At 36.8% G+C, this 18,191-nt stretch overlaps 1 protein-coding gene across 2 annotated transcripts; it reads right to left on the bottom strand.

Moving 5' to 3' along the window:
- Positions 1–642: 642 nt before the first annotated feature.
- On the bottom strand, positions 643–16,975 carry LOC120348137 (P-selectin-like). 2 transcript variants are annotated; one of them, XM_078118065.1, is made up of 15 exons: positions 16,847–16,975; positions 16,078–16,221; positions 14,840–14,901; positions 14,510–14,549; positions 14,024–14,182; positions 13,772–13,882; positions 12,607–12,786; positions 11,909–12,010; positions 11,167–11,305; positions 9,950–10,034; positions 9,267–9,348; positions 8,784–8,960; positions 5,124–5,300; positions 2,441–2,649; positions 643–1,814 (listed from the first exon to the last, which is right to left on the bottom strand). In XM_078118065.1, the coding sequence occupies exons 2-15, from the start codon at positions 16,136–16,138 to the stop codon at positions 1,614–1,616; spliced, it is 1,785 nt and encodes a 594-aa protein (XP_077974191.1). In that variant the 5' UTR covers positions 16,139–16,221; positions 16,847–16,975; the 3' UTR covers positions 643–1,613. The 2 variants fall into 2 exon arrangements, with proteins under 2 accessions (XP_077974191.1, XP_077974190.1); XM_078118064.1 differs by having other exon boundaries at positions 16,687–16,890.
- Between the last annotated feature and the right edge of the window lie 1,216 nt (positions 16,976–18,191).

Genomic DNA, 18,191 nt, shown 5'->3' with positions numbered 1-18,191 from the left:
AATCTAATTTGCATAAAACGATTCATTGCAAGATGACAAACTTTACGGTCTGTGGAGTAACAGTCGGCCAAGTTCCCACGAAAGAGAGAGTCTGAATTTGCCAGAATTGTAGATTTTCAATGGTTTCAATATAAGTCGAAACTTCCTTATAAATTGAAAAAACATAAATTTTACTGACCGTTCGTAACTGTTTATTAAAAAAAGATTGCATTTACAATTGTTTTTATTATCAAAATAAGATCAGAATCGATTGCAAATTTTCCCTGATTTCCCAGACTTATAAAATGACAATGTCTTTTTATAATTTTTGAAACTTTGTAGATATTTTAAAGTTACAAACAGAGACAGTAGAACATTTTCTAATGAACTGTCGTGCATATAGAAATGAAAGACGCATACTAAAGATGAAATGCCGCGATTATGGCATTGAATTTCAACTCAAAGCTATCTTACGCGACCCTAGCATTTTCCCTGCTCTTGTTGATTTTGTGAAATCTACCAAGAGAGTATTATAGGCATATACAAAATTTTGATTTAAATTGTCTGGCGCAAAAGACTCAAATTGTTTAAAGCACCATATATTACCATACCACACACACACACACGAAGTCATTATTTAGGAAGTATTAAACATTCTTGTAATTCACTGAAATTTCTTGAACGTGAAATATATATTTGAATAATACATATAGCCAACATTTAAAAATGATTTACACCACAAAGAATCAAATTGGGTTATATTATTAAATTCAAACATTTTCTGAGCACATCTACAAAAAAAGGTGAGTTCAGTAGAAATCTAACAGGGAATGCAGCTTTATTGAAATTCCTACCTAAGAAAAGCCCGACAGACTGACAATTTGAATAAGTGAGCATTTAATCGCATCGATTCAACATATATGCGTCAGGTTTGAATTTAGTGGAATTGATTACGTGGAGTAAATAAGAGAACATAGTCACCGATTCATCGGTCTCTTTTCAATGTAGTTTCAAATATTATCTTAAATATCATGCGAACATGCAACCGTCCAACAGGCCGATTGTGATCTATTTATCCCAGTTCGAGCAGAGTCAAAACAAACGATACTTATTTTTCCAAGTATAAGTATATCCCCGTGCAGGACCTTGTTCAAAGTAGGAATTTAATATTCTTCGAGCTTTTATGCCAATCTATCAATGTGACGTTTTAAAGGCTTTTATCAATTAAAAGTATCTTTAAATTACCCGTCTTGATAGGTATTCTGCACCCTAATTATATCTCATAATCACATCATGATGCTCCAATGTCAAATAACAGTACACCACGATTGGCAGACCGTTGGACGACAAATATTTAAAACGACATATTAATCCCAATATATAGATAACAAAAAGCAGAAGAATGCCTAAAACGTTCCAACACCCGCAACGAAAGAGAGGAGCGGAAACCGCGCTAAAATACATGTGTGTATTATCTGTAGGTACGTATTATGGTAAGGATGAACAGGGTATTTCTTATGGTTGTTCAACTGTGGAAATAGTAAGTTTTGATAAAGCTACTGGGGTGATTAACAATTACGTTTAAACTACAGTAATTCTACAGTCTTTGTTCATCGATCATTCAATAGACAGAGTTACAATTCATTTTCACAGATGCCTCCGTGATATTCATTAGAAGCACGATGATTAAAAATCCCTTGAAGCCTGGACTCCGGGTCCCGACTGACAACAACAATAACATGTGTGTTACGAGCATCGGAAGACGGAAAATCAGGACGCCAAATATTATGTGGCAGAGACATAGCTTGTTTCGTCGATGAATACAGCTGGCCTTCCTGTTGAAACAAAAAACATATTTTGATGAAAAATAACAAATGACAGTTTGATAATATAATTGAGTATGGTTAAACCAGTGATCCTTGTCATATGATCTGACAGAGCAAAACTAACTTATTTGTCTCCAGTAAGAAACTGAATGAATCGTGACATCATCACATGATTATTCTGCTCAGTCATTCTTCGGTGGTTACCGTTGGCGGATAAAAATTGAATAGAATAGAATATAGACACTTAGTTTGGATTAAATTGGTTTGGATTAGTATTCTCTGATTTAGTAACAGAGTTGTAGAGTTGGATCGTTACACGAGTGTTGGATGCTAATTGTTTAATTTCCCGGAAACGTTACATGGTGACGATAGTTTGTGATTAAAAATGAAAAACGCTCGCAAACGAATTTTTTAAATCCAGTGGGAGAGTCAAATTTGATATCTGCTCGGAAACGTTAGTGTTATAAAATTATAAATGACCGGGTTTAATGCAACTTCTCTCCTATGATAAGCTTTATGGATTTGACTTATAAATAAATGTAATAGCACATGATAACACGGAAACAATATTGGCCACATTTTATAATAAGTTCATGTATGGCCGCAATAAGCAGCATGATTCAGACTCGACGTACCCTGTAAGTCATTCCCGTATGAACATAAAAAACTGACTGTCCATCGGGAACCATTGGTCGTAAGTAATCTCGAAGCAGGTTGTAGTGTGTGACGTCATATATGGTAGCAAGATTGTCTCCGCATTTAGATATAGAGACGCTTAAATGCACGTCCCGTGTGTCAGTAACAATCGCTCGAAAGCATTTCGATTTATAGACAACCGGACATCCTGAAATAAAAATATCATTCATGAGAGTTTGAAGTCAGATATTCAAGCAACAATGATTAAGGATAATATTTATTTCTACGTTTTAATTAATGACTTTTATTCATTTTATGCTGAATAATTTCTTTTATAGTTTTTTACAATAATATGATTATGAGCCCTGTAGTAGTTCTGATCATACGTCATTTTGCTTGAAGCAAGGTCACGCAAATCCACTCAGAAATAAACATTTTTCTGAGCAAATCACGGGCAGCTACTGAGCTATTAAAGCTAATGAAATAACGCAGGATCATACAGACCGATGGGACTTGAAAACATTGAGCTAAATATGATAAGGAGAAAGCTATGCTGATTTACTGAACGTACTGAATTTTACATAATTGGAGTTTTTAATAAAACCCGCCAAAGAAGGTGGTAAACCGACAAGTACCACGAGGAAAAGTTAAAAACTACGAAAAGAGAGCTCAAAAACATGTGAAACCGTTGAGAGGCAAACGGAAGAATATGTGGCACCATACCTAATTGAAATGATCTCTTTGAAATAAGACTATTGGGTGCCATATTGACAACAGATTAGAAATAGGGGTGGATATATGGTCTCAAACACTATTTGAATAGCCCCTCCATACAGGTCTATTAGGCTGCCGTATGGCAGAGAGTTAGTGATGAATATATGGTCCCAGTCATCATATAAATGGCCTCCTTCATGTATGTAGGTATGTTTATTTGCCTCAAAAATGTAACAGTATCTGCATAATATTTAAACAGTAAAACAGAGACGGGATACATGTTTAATACCTTACTGGCCTAATACACAGATGTGCGACATGTACCCCTAACAATATTAACAGCAGTTTAGGACTGCTGCGTTATTCTAGGGCAGAGTTTCCCAACCGAGTCCGCGGTCTCAAATGAGTCCGCGGAGCGTTTGAATGAGTCCGCAACGAGTCAGAAATTCAATGCGGGCCGCAAACGTTTTCGCAAAACTTAACTATAAAAACGATTAGATAGATAGATAGTTTATATCGATTTACGTTAGACTTTACATAAAACCCAAGTTTATTCACATAACAATGATCGAGTCAATAATTACTGGTTACTAAGCAGGGCTGGGCATATATTCGAATATTCAACTATTAGAATAGCAATTTGCTCATTACATTTAATGGTCCGCGACCGATTAAAAACGCTTTTTTTAGACATTACAAATCGCAAAATTTCGGGTGCTACCGTAGTATATGCACCAGGGCATTTTCCCTTATGATACTTTGCTTTACTGCTTCCACTTTGGTACGTACAGTACTGGAGCGCCGTAAGTGTTGTACGAACAGCTCACATTTGTCGAATTCACAAAAATACGAATCAAAACAAAATATAATCGGGCACTTCACCACGCATTTTTTTGTTCACGGATTGTCATGATATTTTCCGAGTAGTATTGCTTTTACTTCGTCAACACAACCGCAGATTAAAATGATCACAATTAAATCAAAAATAAAGCAAGACGGTGAATATGTATTTTGATTTACTAATAAACTTCAATTATATTTTAAATAAGTACTAAATCAACTTGTACTTTCTGGAAATTTATACCAGATAATAGGATTTTTCTAACGACGATAACAAATTTGCGAGATCGCAAAAAATATGTATCAAAACTAAATATAATCGTGCAATATATTCTAATATTAGTATGTTCGCTGATTGCCGTGGCATTTTAAAGAAGTAATGCTTCCATCTTGTCGTAAGTCGACGCAACCGCGAGTTACCATAAACACAATTAAATTAAAATAAAAAGACATTTTAAATTTTCGTCGTTGTCATGAATTGAATATTGTGCGACAGAAAAGTCGGCTCTTTTAATTAACGAACGCGTAATTGCAGCGAATTTCCGATTTTGAAATTCGTTAAAATTCTGTTGTGTTTGGTTTTATTACTTTTCCACACAGAGTACGGTTGCAATAAACGCACCTTGAGTCCGCAAAGGTTTTCGCCGGTGAGAAAATAGTCCGCGACCAAAAAAGGTTGGGAAACGCTGTATTAGGGCAACAGACATGAAATTGACTATACGATTAAAACCCTAGTAAAATACACAAGACAAAAGAGGTACGGCACAACGGCGATATGTACAATATCAGTTAATGGCACGTCCATATCCCAGATCCGGTGTGAAAAGATGGAGATAGGGTATGGGTCGCTGAATTGATATGTTTTTACACTATTAACACTAAGTCCCACGAAATATACAGGGCTATTAGTCTGTCATATGGAAAGCACGTTAGGAATAGGGATGGATATATGGTCCCAATCACCATTTAAATTACCAGGGCTATTGGGCTGCTATATTTATAGCAGGTTGAGAATGGGGATGGATATTTGGTTGTAATCGCTATTTGAATGGATTCCATATGGACAGCATGTTAAAAATGAGGATGGCTGTTGAATGGTCTTAATCGATAAAGAAAAAAAAAACTTACTCAGAGTGCAAACAGGTGTTGTGGACCATGAACCGCCAGCTTTGCATGTTCCCGTCTGTCCTTCTTCCAAAATGTAATCCTTGTTGCAAGCGTAACTGACCTCTTGATCCTCATTGTACAAGTCTTGCTCAGGAGAAATTGTTCCGTACTCAAGATTACGCTTCGCACATGGTGTAGCTGCAAAATATTCAAATGATAAAAAAGTTTAACTTAACCCGCAGAGTATTTGTTTGTGAACATTGTGAATCTGTAAAAAATTGTGTCACTCGAAACAAGGCTTTATACAAGCCGCCACTGATACACTTGTGCAAGCAGGTTTAGAATATACAGCAGCACTGTCAACCCCAATTTATCAACTTGACTGAAATGTAGTTTGAACTAGAGATGTACCGATGTATCGGGTATCGGTATTGGCAATATCGGCCAATTTTACGGTATCGGTAGTGTATCGGTATTGGCTAAATTTAGACCGATATTTCCAATATCTTTAGCTTCTCAATATGATTCAGAAGGTTCTAAAAAATAGGTTAGAATACTGATCTTGAAATTATTTTTTGCTTGGATATATCGTGAACTATGAGCCATGGACGTTCCCGCCCCCGCTATGTAAAAACGGAAATCGAATTCTAACCTGTTTTAAGCCATTTATCAGCCAAACTGGCTCAATCAATTTGAGTATTTTCGCTGGAAAATTTTTGTATTACAATTTTTATTATTACATGGTAATTATGAAGAAATATATCAATCGAATATTAGATGTTCCAATGTGTAAAATTTAAAATACGACGTTATATTGGCACAAAATCCTGCGCACGTAACTCAATGTATCAGTTTCATACGATAAGTAGGCTAAACATTTATTTATTTCACCATTAACAGTAGCCAAATCCTAATAATTTTCTAATTGAACACCAAGATTACTAGCGCCAGTGCTCAATGCATCTGAATCAATCAACACATTTTGGATCATCAAGATCAAACATCTGCTTCTTAATATGTGATATTTCTCTTTTTTCATCCGAAATAATGTGCACTATTAATAATGCTCAAAGACCATTGTTTTAAACCGTCTGCCCTGCACAATTGAGGTGATAATTACATAGTATCGGAATATCGGTCGTGTTCGAATATCGGTATCGATATCGGATTTTTAAGCTGGAATCGGATCGGTATCGGCGACAAAAGTGGTATGAGTACATTTCTAGTTTAAACCCGAGAATATCGTAGGGAACCTTCAATGTTCTAACAACTTTGCAATTCACTAAATAAATCTTGATGCACTTACCTAGACCAGGGGTCACCAAACTTTTTTAATCGCGGGCCGGGCAGGACTCAAACTGTGTTAAAACGGGCCGGACAAATATTTTTGTCAATGCAATACAATAAATTCACAAAAATTGGGAAATCCATTAAATTTATTCAACAATATATATTCTACATTTCTGAAGACTTGAATATTAAATTATATATATATATATATCGCAGAATATAGATCGAGATCATCCTAGGAAAACAATATACAAGATTTCTATATATAGACGACAATCCTGAGTTTAGCTGTTATCAAAACGTTGCAGTCATGAATTAGGAATGTTACAAAATCTGCTTTTTCCCGCCCAAATATGTACGCATAACGTCTGCTAAGTACTATACGCCGTGTCGGAATACGGCTCATACAAACGACACCGGACTGCCTGCTGTAGCATGGAATTCCATGAAATTTTGACATAATTTAGATAAAATAAACTACTATTATATGGTATTTGGTTTTCATTCATTAGCGCATAAATTTCCCAACATTCGGAGCTTTTAAAATTACGCTCAAGTTATACGTGGTGCAAATTGATGATATTGTCTATGGACACCAATAAAATATATGTGAACGTGTGTATTTCTTTCATAACTTGATACTTACCAATTTTTATGAAGTCTGTACAATCAGAACATCGTTTATTATTACCCACAATGGACCACTGTCAAACTAACATGCACAACTCCAGCGTTTATTTGCGACGATCTTTCGGCGGTGTCAAGACTGTTGCCAGAATAAAATCCTGAAATATCTACCTGAAAATCTCAATATTCTATAGATGTGACGCAGATCGAAAGATTAGTGATTGATATGTGTTTTTTTTCATATTTATCACAGTTCTTATCAAAAAAATGATACAATCCTTATGGAAAAAAGGGCCTGTCGTGCGGTACTAAAATTCCGATATCTCCGTTATTTCTTGACCGTTTTTTATAAACTGGGTAATGTTTTCTGATTTTCACTCAGATCTATCCACTTCTTATTTAAAAAAAAGGCAAAGTACTGTAAATGATGTATATAATGAATAAACGAGAGGTATTGTATTTCCTTACACCGTACCTGATGATTCATTTTATTACTAATAATATAATTGTATGGGTGGCAACAGACTCTGATGACCCCAAAAGGTCGTATCGTTCGTTGTCTCCCAGTCTTATACCAAAGCATCTGTTTTTTCAATATTTATATATTCATGCATGTATTGTGAGTTTCATGGTTTGACAAATAAAAATAAACTCTCTCTCAACTCTCTGGCGCAGTTTTTATTCAAATCGGATGAATTTTATTTTTTTTGTAACTTACCTACATGAATATCAGCAATTAAGCAGTACAAAAATTAGTGTGGCTTGTGAAATTGGAGCAGTACGCGAGGGATTACAGTACTGTTAGCGCAAAATGCACATTCGACGTTCATTTTAGCACAGAGACGTGAAGTTTCGTCGAATGCACGCGCCACGAGTGCATCTTTCGCAGAAAACGTTGCCTCCCGATAGAGAATTTTAGCCTATTTTGTCAAAGCTATTTCTTAGACTAATTTTTCATTACTACTATTAAAACTACAACTCCTAAAGAGGCAAATGATGATTGACTTATTTGATTCATACTTAAATTTTCCAAACACAACCAGAAGCTAACGAATAGCGTTTAAAATCGCAAAAACGAAGTTGTTTACAACCACGACTGAAAATCTGTCAGAGTGACGAAAGTGTCTGAGCGGATGCAAAAGGCCCAATATTACGTCACTTTTTGCATCTTGCTGATTGGCCAATGTTACGAAATAAACAAGGAAGATGATGCTCGAGAAAATTTTTTTTGGAAAAATATTTGGCCATATTTGCGTGTTATTGCGGGCAGGATAAAATGACGACGCGGGCCGTAGTTTGGTGACCCCTGACCTAGACCATAACATTCGGAGGATTTGAGAGGCTAGTAAGCTGTCATATGGACAGCAGGTTAGGACTAGGGATGGCTATATGGCCAAACAATATAAACAATATTTGGGGCTCCCGAAGTATGCGAACCAAGATGGCGGACATCGGAATGTAATATGTGTACTAGGTTAGGGCTAGGCCATAATTTTAGGTATAAATACTACGGGAGGCTCTTGGCTAGTCTTCGAACTGATAATAGGACTAAAATGAGGAAAATTGGAAAAACATTATCGCCTAACCCTAACCTGTTACCCATGTTACGTTCCGATGTCCGCCATCTTGGTTCGCATACTTCGGGAGCACCCCAAATTCCCTATTAAATGGTCTCCTCCATACAGGGCTATTAGGCTGCCATATAGACAACAGGTTAAAATGTGGAAAGTTGGATGGTCTTAATCACTAAAGAAAAAAACCTACTCGGAGTGCAAACTGGTGTTGTGGACCATGACCCCTCAGCTTTGCATGTTCCCGTCTGTCCCCCTTCTAATTTGGAATCATTGCTGCAAGAGTAACGCACCTCTTGATCCTCACTGTATAAGTCCTGCTCAGGAGAAATTGTTCCGTTTTCAAGATTTCGCTTGAAACATGGTGTAGCTGCAAATAAAATGATGAAGAAGTTTAACTTAACCAGCAATGAATTTATTTGTGATTATTTTAAATTTATGAAAATTTTTTCATTTCGAACAAGGCTTTGTGCAAGCGGCCACTGATACACACTCACTCTAAACATGAATTTGCGCAGACACTGATATACTTGCGCAAGCAACCACTGATACAGCGGCATTTTCTACCCCAATTTATTATCCTGACTGAAATGTGGTTTGAACCCGAGAAGATCGGAGAGAACATTCAAATCTTCAACAACTTTGCCATTGACTAAATAAATCTTAATGCACCTACCCAAACCATAACATTCGTAAGAGTTCAATGTTGTTATGTTGTCTAACTCTACATTCCCGGATGACTCAAGCTCAAGTTGGACCTGAACGGAATTTAAAAAAAATGAAGTTCGAGCAGGACTGCAAAGTAGAGTCTGAGGTAGAAGTTGAAAATGTCTTCATTGATAATTTGGAATAGAACTTTCTAACTATGAAGTCAGCAACCTGGATTACAGATTTTGTAAATGTGATAATCAAAAACCAATTTTAGACAGATTGAGACAAGCATCAATTTTTCTGAGCATTCTCAACAGGCTTGCATGAGCTGAAATTTTAGTCACAAGATTTGGTTTCTTGGTTTCACTCAAAGTAAAGTAATTAGAATCATATTTTTTTTTTAATATGGACTACGTGCTTAAATAGATCAGAATTGTGAGTGGATTCTCACAGAGTCAAAAGAAATATATTTAAGGTGTAATGCAGACAGGAAAGGTGATAAAACGGCTAATATGTGTTCCCACTTTGTGAAGGGATTCTAGAAAAACTTCAATTATGCAAAGACATTGATTAAAACCCTCTGCACGCTGATGAAGCTAGACTACACCCTACCAAAATCTTGGAAAACTTTTGCGTCATGTGAGATGGGATTCACATCCAAAGCAATTCCGATTTAAAAATATTTCTGCTAACAAATGTGTTGCAAACCTCTGTATCTGTAGAGTGAACATTCTTTAAAATGAATTTCTCTGTTTTCCAGGTAGTTGAGGCAGAAAACGGCCAGATTGCTTTCCTAAAAATGTTAAAACAAAACATTCCTGTCTTTACATTGAATAGACAATAAATCAAAAATTAATTATGTTCAGCTTTCTCCAGGAACTTCATTTATATGAAATCTATTATTAAGCTTTTGTATTGAGCGCATCAACTTTAACTGCGCCAATCAGTATGTACTAATGTGGAATGAATTGTTATAGTTATTGATAGTTTCAGCAGCTCTTTTCATTACATTGGGCTCACACGTGATATTCAAAGTATATTTTTTACACTATTCCTTACACTAATGGCATCTGACTAGCAGCTTTTTACCTATCAGCGACTGCTCGAACTCTTGTGCGGAGTGAAACACACAAAAATGCCATGAATCCATTTAGTAAGATTATCTAAAATGACTAGCAATCAAACTTGTTGGATAGCACTATCCGTACATTCTTAGTACACTAAGCCTAACAGTTCCTGTTTGTTCTTGAAGCCTTTTTCAGGGGGAAAATACACAATTTTGTGAATATATGATTCGTCGTTGAAAGTTAAAGTCAACGAATTTTAATCGTTAACCACACAAAGTTGACCGATGTTGGTGTTAAGAGCGCAGTGTAAAAAGAAAAGAAAGTAAAGACGCTCAGTCATCCCTACTGAGTACCTTGGGCAAGGGTGTGCAACCTGCGGCCCGCGGGCCCACAAGAAAAATGTGCGGTCCGTATAGAAGTGCCAATTTTACAGTGCCAATTTTGAACTTCTGTGCCTGTAACTACTAGAAAGTCTAAGTTAAATGAAGGTGCGGCCTGCGGTTTCACCCGGTTATTTGTATCTGTCCCTTTTGTATTAGGTTGTACACACCTAACTTGGAGTGAAGCCGTCAATGAGCTTCATTTTTTCAAAAACCAAATAAGATGGCTTTGAATACAGTGTTTCAGTGCTTTGCTGATGGGGGTTCGAAGCATTGAAGACGTAATGCAATCTTAACCTGACAAGGAAAGACTAAAATCGAATAATTCACCATTCTAAAATCTATACAGTATATATTCAATGTATATATTCAAAACAAATAATTCTTTACTGTACAGTGACTTCCTATACAAATTCTGCTTTGGAGTGAAAGCGTCAAATAGTCGGGTGAAAAAATAATTTCTGTCTTAGCTACTCACGTTACAGTTCCATTGTGAGCCTTGGCCACCAGTTCTCCATCAGATGTCCCTTTTATGTCGACACTCATGCATAGTTCCTCATTGCCAGTCAAAGCCTTGGGTAAGGACCTGATTGTACCATTACCAGAAAGAACATAACCTAGGATGAATTAAAAAAAAATGAGAGGTGTGAGCTGAGAATCGGTGTAAAGCTCAAGTATTTTCAGACATGGAGTGTTCACGTAACCGCTAGAATCATTTGTAAACAAAGTTACATGCACTCACTCAGAAGTAAAGAAGAATCAACTGTAAGCAAAGCTACATGCACTCACTCGGAAGTAAAGGAGACTCAATTGTAAGCAAAGTTACTGGCACTCACTCAGTAGTAAAGGAGACTCAATTGTAAACAAAGTTACAGGCACTCACTCGGAAGTAAGAAAGACTCAATTGTAAGCAAAATTACAGGCACTCACTGGAAGTAAAGGAGACACAATCGTAAGCAAAGTTACGGGCACTCACTCGGAAGTAGAGAAGTCAATTGTAAGCAAAGATACAGGCCTTCACTCGGAAGTAAAGAAGATTCAATTGTGAGCTAAGTTACAGGCACTCAACTCGGAAGTAAAGGAAGACTCAATTGTGAGCAAAGTTACAGGCACTCACTCAGTAGCAAATGTGACTCACTTTTAAGCAAAGTTACCGCCAACCGCCATACAGTGAGCAATTTTTTTTAAAAACAAGGCATTTCACATACACTATAGAATACCTGTAACGTCTTCATCTGTGTATTCTCTCTGAAACGTTCCATTAAGTCTCGTGTAGCCGCATGTAGGGTTGGCTGAAGACTCAAAATCACATGTAAGATCGACTGAAAAACACAAAAGAACATTTTTAGAGTCAGAGCCTTGTATTGTGGCCCAAACTGAATATTATTTTATTCTGAACAGGTCTGTATATACGGATGAAATTCACAATCGACATCGGAGTGAAACAATTTTAACTCCGACTCGACTCTGAAGTCCAAAGATAATCAAATGTCGGAATGTCAGACTTTCAATGGTGACAAGTCAAAAATATCAATACAAACTGAAAAAGCAAGTTTGCTAGGAAACCTTAACAGTCTATTTAGGGAGGCTTGCATGAATTGGAATGAAGTGCAAATTCGTTTTAAATGAGAGTCAGACTTCGAGTAGAGTGGACTAAGAGTAGAATATATACATAGACATTGATGGCGGAAAGCAGCGGTTACGTGAACCACTGACTCTGCAATGGCGAGGAGTCCAGCAATCCTCTCGCACATAAAATACCCTATTGGATTTCAAATTAAAAACAACACAAGGTAATTGAGAGTGCGATAATTGGAAGTGCGATTACAAAGATATATCTAAATATTGGCACGAGGCATCAGCCACCTCGTAGTTTGAAAAATTATCCTCGAATACACAGCGCTCTGTGAACACTTACCTACGCAAGTGGGCACTTCCCCCCAGGTTCCATTTTCTTCGCATTTTCCGATGTTTGAACCTTGAAGAACATATCCAGCATTGCATGAATATTCGATAGTCTGATTGACCTCTAAAGCAGTTGCGGTGTCTACAGTCCCGTTGTCTGGAGCAGCAGGCGCTGGGCAGGCGAGTACTGTAACTAAACATTGAAACAGTTATAGGGTGCAGACCAAACCTCTCAACAAATTTACCAGCCTTGATGGGCAAACTACAACCCGTCACAGCCTTTTCTGTGGTCAATCAGCTTTTAGAGGAAGTCGTGAACATTTCTTACAACCCCATAAAGAAATTAGATTTCTTTTCAAACTTAAATTGAAAGATATGAATAATATCAGCCTCCATTAAATATGCAAAAAAAAATTAACATGAAACTGACAGCACTGCCCTATCTGGAAAAAAACTTTGAATTCAAGTGCAAAATTATTAAAACGGAATATTCCAACTAGGTCTTTGAAAGACGCTCAGAACCGTCTCGCACAGCGGCGATGCTTATTTTTGCATAAGTCAATGGTCAAACGGTTATTTCTGGATCTTGTTTAATTAAGTATCACATCTACTTCGAATGGGCATGGCCTAACCATTTTTGCATATGTCTACGTCATCCTAGAAATGTCCGCCAAAATATACGGCCATTTTTAGAGATTTATTTTTGGATGACGTAATGAGATGAGGGTCCGCAATAACGCATGGCAAAACGGTTATGCTACGCCCAATATAATTACTCGTGTTACTACACCATACCAGACCCCGATTTCTCGAGTCCCGCGGCGAAACGGCAGCCCCAAAGGGAATAAAGCGAGACAACGCTCAGACTATGAACGCCATCTTAGGACAATTTTATTCCGTCCTATATGCTTCTTGCGGGGATAAAGAAAGTTAAAATAATCTCAAGCAAATAGATTTAGTGTTTTTGTGAATCGTTTTTACATCTCGCTCCAAAAGGCGTTAGACAAGACAATTACTAATACATAGAGATCGTTATTTCTTGGAAGTATCGCTATCTTTTCTGTTCTGGAACGCAGGTGCTTGGGAATTCCAAATTAAAATATTTGACGCGCCCTTAGAAACATTTAGGGAGACATATTTTCCGAGTAAAAAAACGAGAAATATGAGGCCACACCAACCTGTACTCTGTTCGACTTTTGTAGTTTGTGGGCGCACAGTAGAGAGAAAGGATTCTTTAGTTGAGGATGTAGCAGCGACGGTTGAATTACGGGTCGAAGAAGTTTTCTTGTCTGAATTGAAAAACTGAATTGAATTATTTTCTATTTCAGCGTCTTCGCATGAGTGTCTTATTACTGATTACTATGACTAAAATGAACTTTTTTAATATATATTCTAGTGCATGCGATACCAAAAGACATAAACTTTCATACCCTTAGTCGTGGTCGTTTCTTTGACATCTACAACAGAGGGCTTGGTCGTTTCTTTGACATCTACAACAGAGGGCGGCACTGAGTTCGTCATTGATTCTTCCATCGTCTTTTCCAATTGATTGAGCTTACTCTCCATCCCGTCTAATCGTTCCGTTAAAGCTGCGAAACATAAATAAAAAAACAGATATTAAATTGACCCCTCAATTATACAATTCGTATCAGTGAATTTGTTGTAAAAAGATATGCACCCCTCCTACTCTGGTAAAAAAAATAAGGATATGAGTTGGGTATTGCTAAACTACACGTCATGATCTGATTGTTAAAAATGGCGCTTTAAAGACATGAAATTATTTGAATTTAACTTATAAAATGGTTGATTTATTTTTATAAAACGATAGTTTGGGGGCATGTTTGCTATCAGATCTTTTGACAAATATGAAAAAATAGCAAACGTATTTCGAAGGAAATTATATTGTGGACACGAACCTTTCAAAGCTTTCTCTTCGTCTTTTGTGCACTGTCTCGTCTGAAATAGAAGAAAAAAGGAATGTTTAAATATATTGACATAAAGCTTGCACATCCGTGCAGTGAGGCCTTAGCTGAGCAAGTATTCCCATACGCCGTGAAAAAGTGTCTCCATGGATTGAAGTGAAAAGGTAAAATATGGGATGAGATATCGATTAAAGTAAGTTTCCAACCTTCAGTACTTATAGATGGAATAAATCGCTAGAAAGTTCAATTTTCCGATTTCAAACAAAAACAGTTTTACTTCTGCAAATAAAATCACCAATATGAAACTACTACTAAAGCTCTCACCGTATTAAGGTCTCTCCAAGTAGGTTTCCCGTCGCAAACCATGGGCATCCAGCATTTCTCTCCTGTTAAGAAAAAATTTGAAGTAGAAATCGAGTGAATTGTTCATTTCAAAGTAGGTTTAAAACAGATAAACGAAGACTAATTTAGTACCTATTTTCGGACCTCCAGAAGTATCCTGGTGCAAAACCTGAACATAGTATGTGTACCAGGTTGAGGTTCAGGTTGTGCGCCATCATGGTGCACATACTTCAGGAGCGCCATATTTTCTTATGGCGCGCATTCGCTCCTTTCATATATAATTTTATACTGCTACCCACGTCATGCAAACTATTTCCCTCTATGATGATTGGTCGAATCAAATTTAAATTATTACGCCCGCCATTGGGGAACCTAATAATGTTTAACGTTACTGCAAGCATGAGTTAAGATCTGATCGATACCCGCGATTCAATTTCGAGAATAGTTTGCTGCTTTGGGCTTTTCGTCCGGGTTCACATAGTATAGACATAGAGTACTTCTGTAGTTCATGTAACATCTTTTGATAATTTTTATTTGACGTTTTATACGTCTTTTTACCCGAACAAGATCATGTGTGAACGACCACTGATACGTAATTAGCTGCTATATTTGGATAGGCAGCAATCTTGCTGATTCGGCATTCAGTTTACAACACCATGGGTGTGGTGGTGGTTATAAAATTAAACCCAGAGATTTTACCCCGTAATGCCAAAATATCCGAGTCCAACGCTTGGGTCACCACGCCTGCTAATCTATGATCGAATTATCTTGTCTGAACATAACGATCCGAGTGTATATTACGAAAGAAAAAAGTTAGGTTTAAAAACTAAAACGTTTTAAATGAGACGATCTTCTTATTGGAGAATTTAAAACTAAAGCGTTGTATTGCATATATATATATACTATGATGGAAGAACGACCATTTCGGCAACGCAATGAATACGACCAATCATCATTTATCTTTGTATCAATGACGGTCTCCGCTTGTGGAGTGCAACGAAGATCTAATTAGATTTTCTCCGTACCTAATCCAACCTTTACGAGAGATCGAGGTTTCCCATATCATTCCACCGCCATACTCGCCTTCTATACGCCGGGATAAATAGATATTTCCCCCTGATACAAATATGTAATCCAAAGAGCAAAACACGAATCTTAAATTTGCAAAAAAAAAACAGGCAAGCAAGCAAACCCAACAGAGCATGCATGGTTATACTGACCTTTAATCAATGAAAATGCCTCAATAAAAATAAGAAGGATGTATTGAATCGGAATCTTCATTTCGAATCCAGGAATTTCGTCAGATTTGCTTCGATGAAAGTTGATTCCCGAACAGTAATCAGTAATTTATTTTTCCACCAATTCTGAAAATATGCAACTTACATATACGAGTAGAATAAAATAAGGAACGTATTTACAAGGTGGGTGGAGACACTGAAAACCAGTACAGCATAGGTTAGAATGACGTTTTAACCTATTCGCATCGGAATATATCCTATGCAAGCTCACTCACTACTCTAGAGCGAAAAGAGAAATTGTTTTCTATCTTTTATATTTCAGAATACGTGTTGCATCACAAAAAAGATAGTTTAGTAAATGCTGCTCTTTCTATCTTAATAAAACAATGACGACGACGTCACTACTACATCCGTGAGTGTAATATTTGGTTTACTTAGTTGGCAAAGGTTAGTATGTGCAAAATATGATACTTGGGTTATGCTAGTTTAAAACGGAAAAAGTTTCAAACGCTTATTTCCTGAAACCAAACAGATCAAAAGAGTTAAAAACAAGTTAAACAGGTTAAAATATTATTTATATCGATTACTCACAGTTGAATCAGAAATATCATTGAATATCGTTGTGTTTTGCAACGTGGCCTTTCTCTGCTCATGTCTAATCGCTGAATTGTTTAATCGTCTTTTTTGTTCGGATTTTATATGCTCTGAAATATATATAAAGGCAAATCTAATATCGGCAAAACAAAATTACCTTCAAAGTGTGGCGAGTTCAGTGATAGGCTTCTCACCATTACTTTATCGTCACTGACTTCCCTGATCACCACTGAATTACTTAGTCGTCACCGACTTACTTAATCGCCACCGACTTAATTAATCGTCGCCTGACATTCCTTTCCTGAATTGCCGATGACTTTTGTATGCGCCAATGACTTACATAAATAAGACTAACTTATTTAATTACCACTGATCTTTTTAATCGCCACTGACATACTTATTCGCTACTGACAAACTTATTTGCCACTGACTTACTTAGTCGCCACTAACTTACGTAATCGCCACTGACTTACTTTTTGTCACCGACTTACCTAATCTCGACCGATTTACTTATTCGCCACTCACTTACTTAAGTAAGTTAGTTGCGATTAGGTAAGTCATTGGCGCATAAGTAAGTCGCCACTGGCATTGACATCCAAGAAATGACTGAATTGTATTCCAGTTTAACATGTTTTATTATATTAAGACGTCTTTTTTGTTTGGATTTTATATGCTCTAAAATATATATAAAGGCAAATCTAATATCGGCAACACAAAATTACCTTCAAAGTGTAGCGGGTTCAGTGATAGGCTTCTCACCATTACTTTATCGTCACTGACTTCCCTAATCACCACTGAATTACTTAGTCGTCACCGACTTACTTAATCGCCACCGACTTAATTAATCGTCGCCTGACATTCCTTTCCTGAATTGCCGATGACTTTTGTATGCGCCAATGACTTACATAAATAAGACTAACTTATTTAATTACCACTGATCTTTTTAATCGCCACTGACATACTTATTCGCTACTGACAAACTTATTTGCCACTGACTTACTTAGTCGCCACTAACTTACTTTTTGTCACCGACTTACCTAATCTCGACCGATTTCCTTATTTGCCACCAACTTACCTAAGTAAGTTAGTTGCGATTAGGTAAGTCATTGGCGCATAAGTAAGTCGCCACTGGCATTGACATCCAAGAAATGACTGAATTGTATTCCAGTTTAACATGTTTTATTATATTAAGACATAAAAATTGTTTAAAAGGTAGGCTAAAGCTAACAGCAATTGTGCATGTATTTCTAGAGACAGTAATTTTCTTACACTCCCCTCTATAAGTGGTAAATAACCCTCCCTACGAAATTTATTTTAACAGTTAAGCAAATGTAAAGTATCGCAACGAGGAAATAGCAGCGCTGTGAGAGCTAGAATGACGATTTATCAATGACCTGAATTGACTCGAGTTACCCGATTGAATAACTCGGACGCAATTAACAACCGATGAGACTCAACACAGTGATTGACTCGACTTGGACTCGAGTTACGGAACTTATGCA

The sequence above is a fragment of the Styela clava genome, chromosome 11, assembly GCF_964204865.1.
Source record: "Styela clava chromosome 11, kaStyClav1.hap1.2, whole genome shotgun sequence".
In the NCBI taxonomy this organism is placed as follows: domain Eukaryota; kingdom Metazoa; phylum Chordata; class Ascidiacea; order Stolidobranchia; family Styelidae; genus Styela; species Styela clava.
This window is presented reverse-complemented; position numbering and strand designations above follow the sequence as displayed.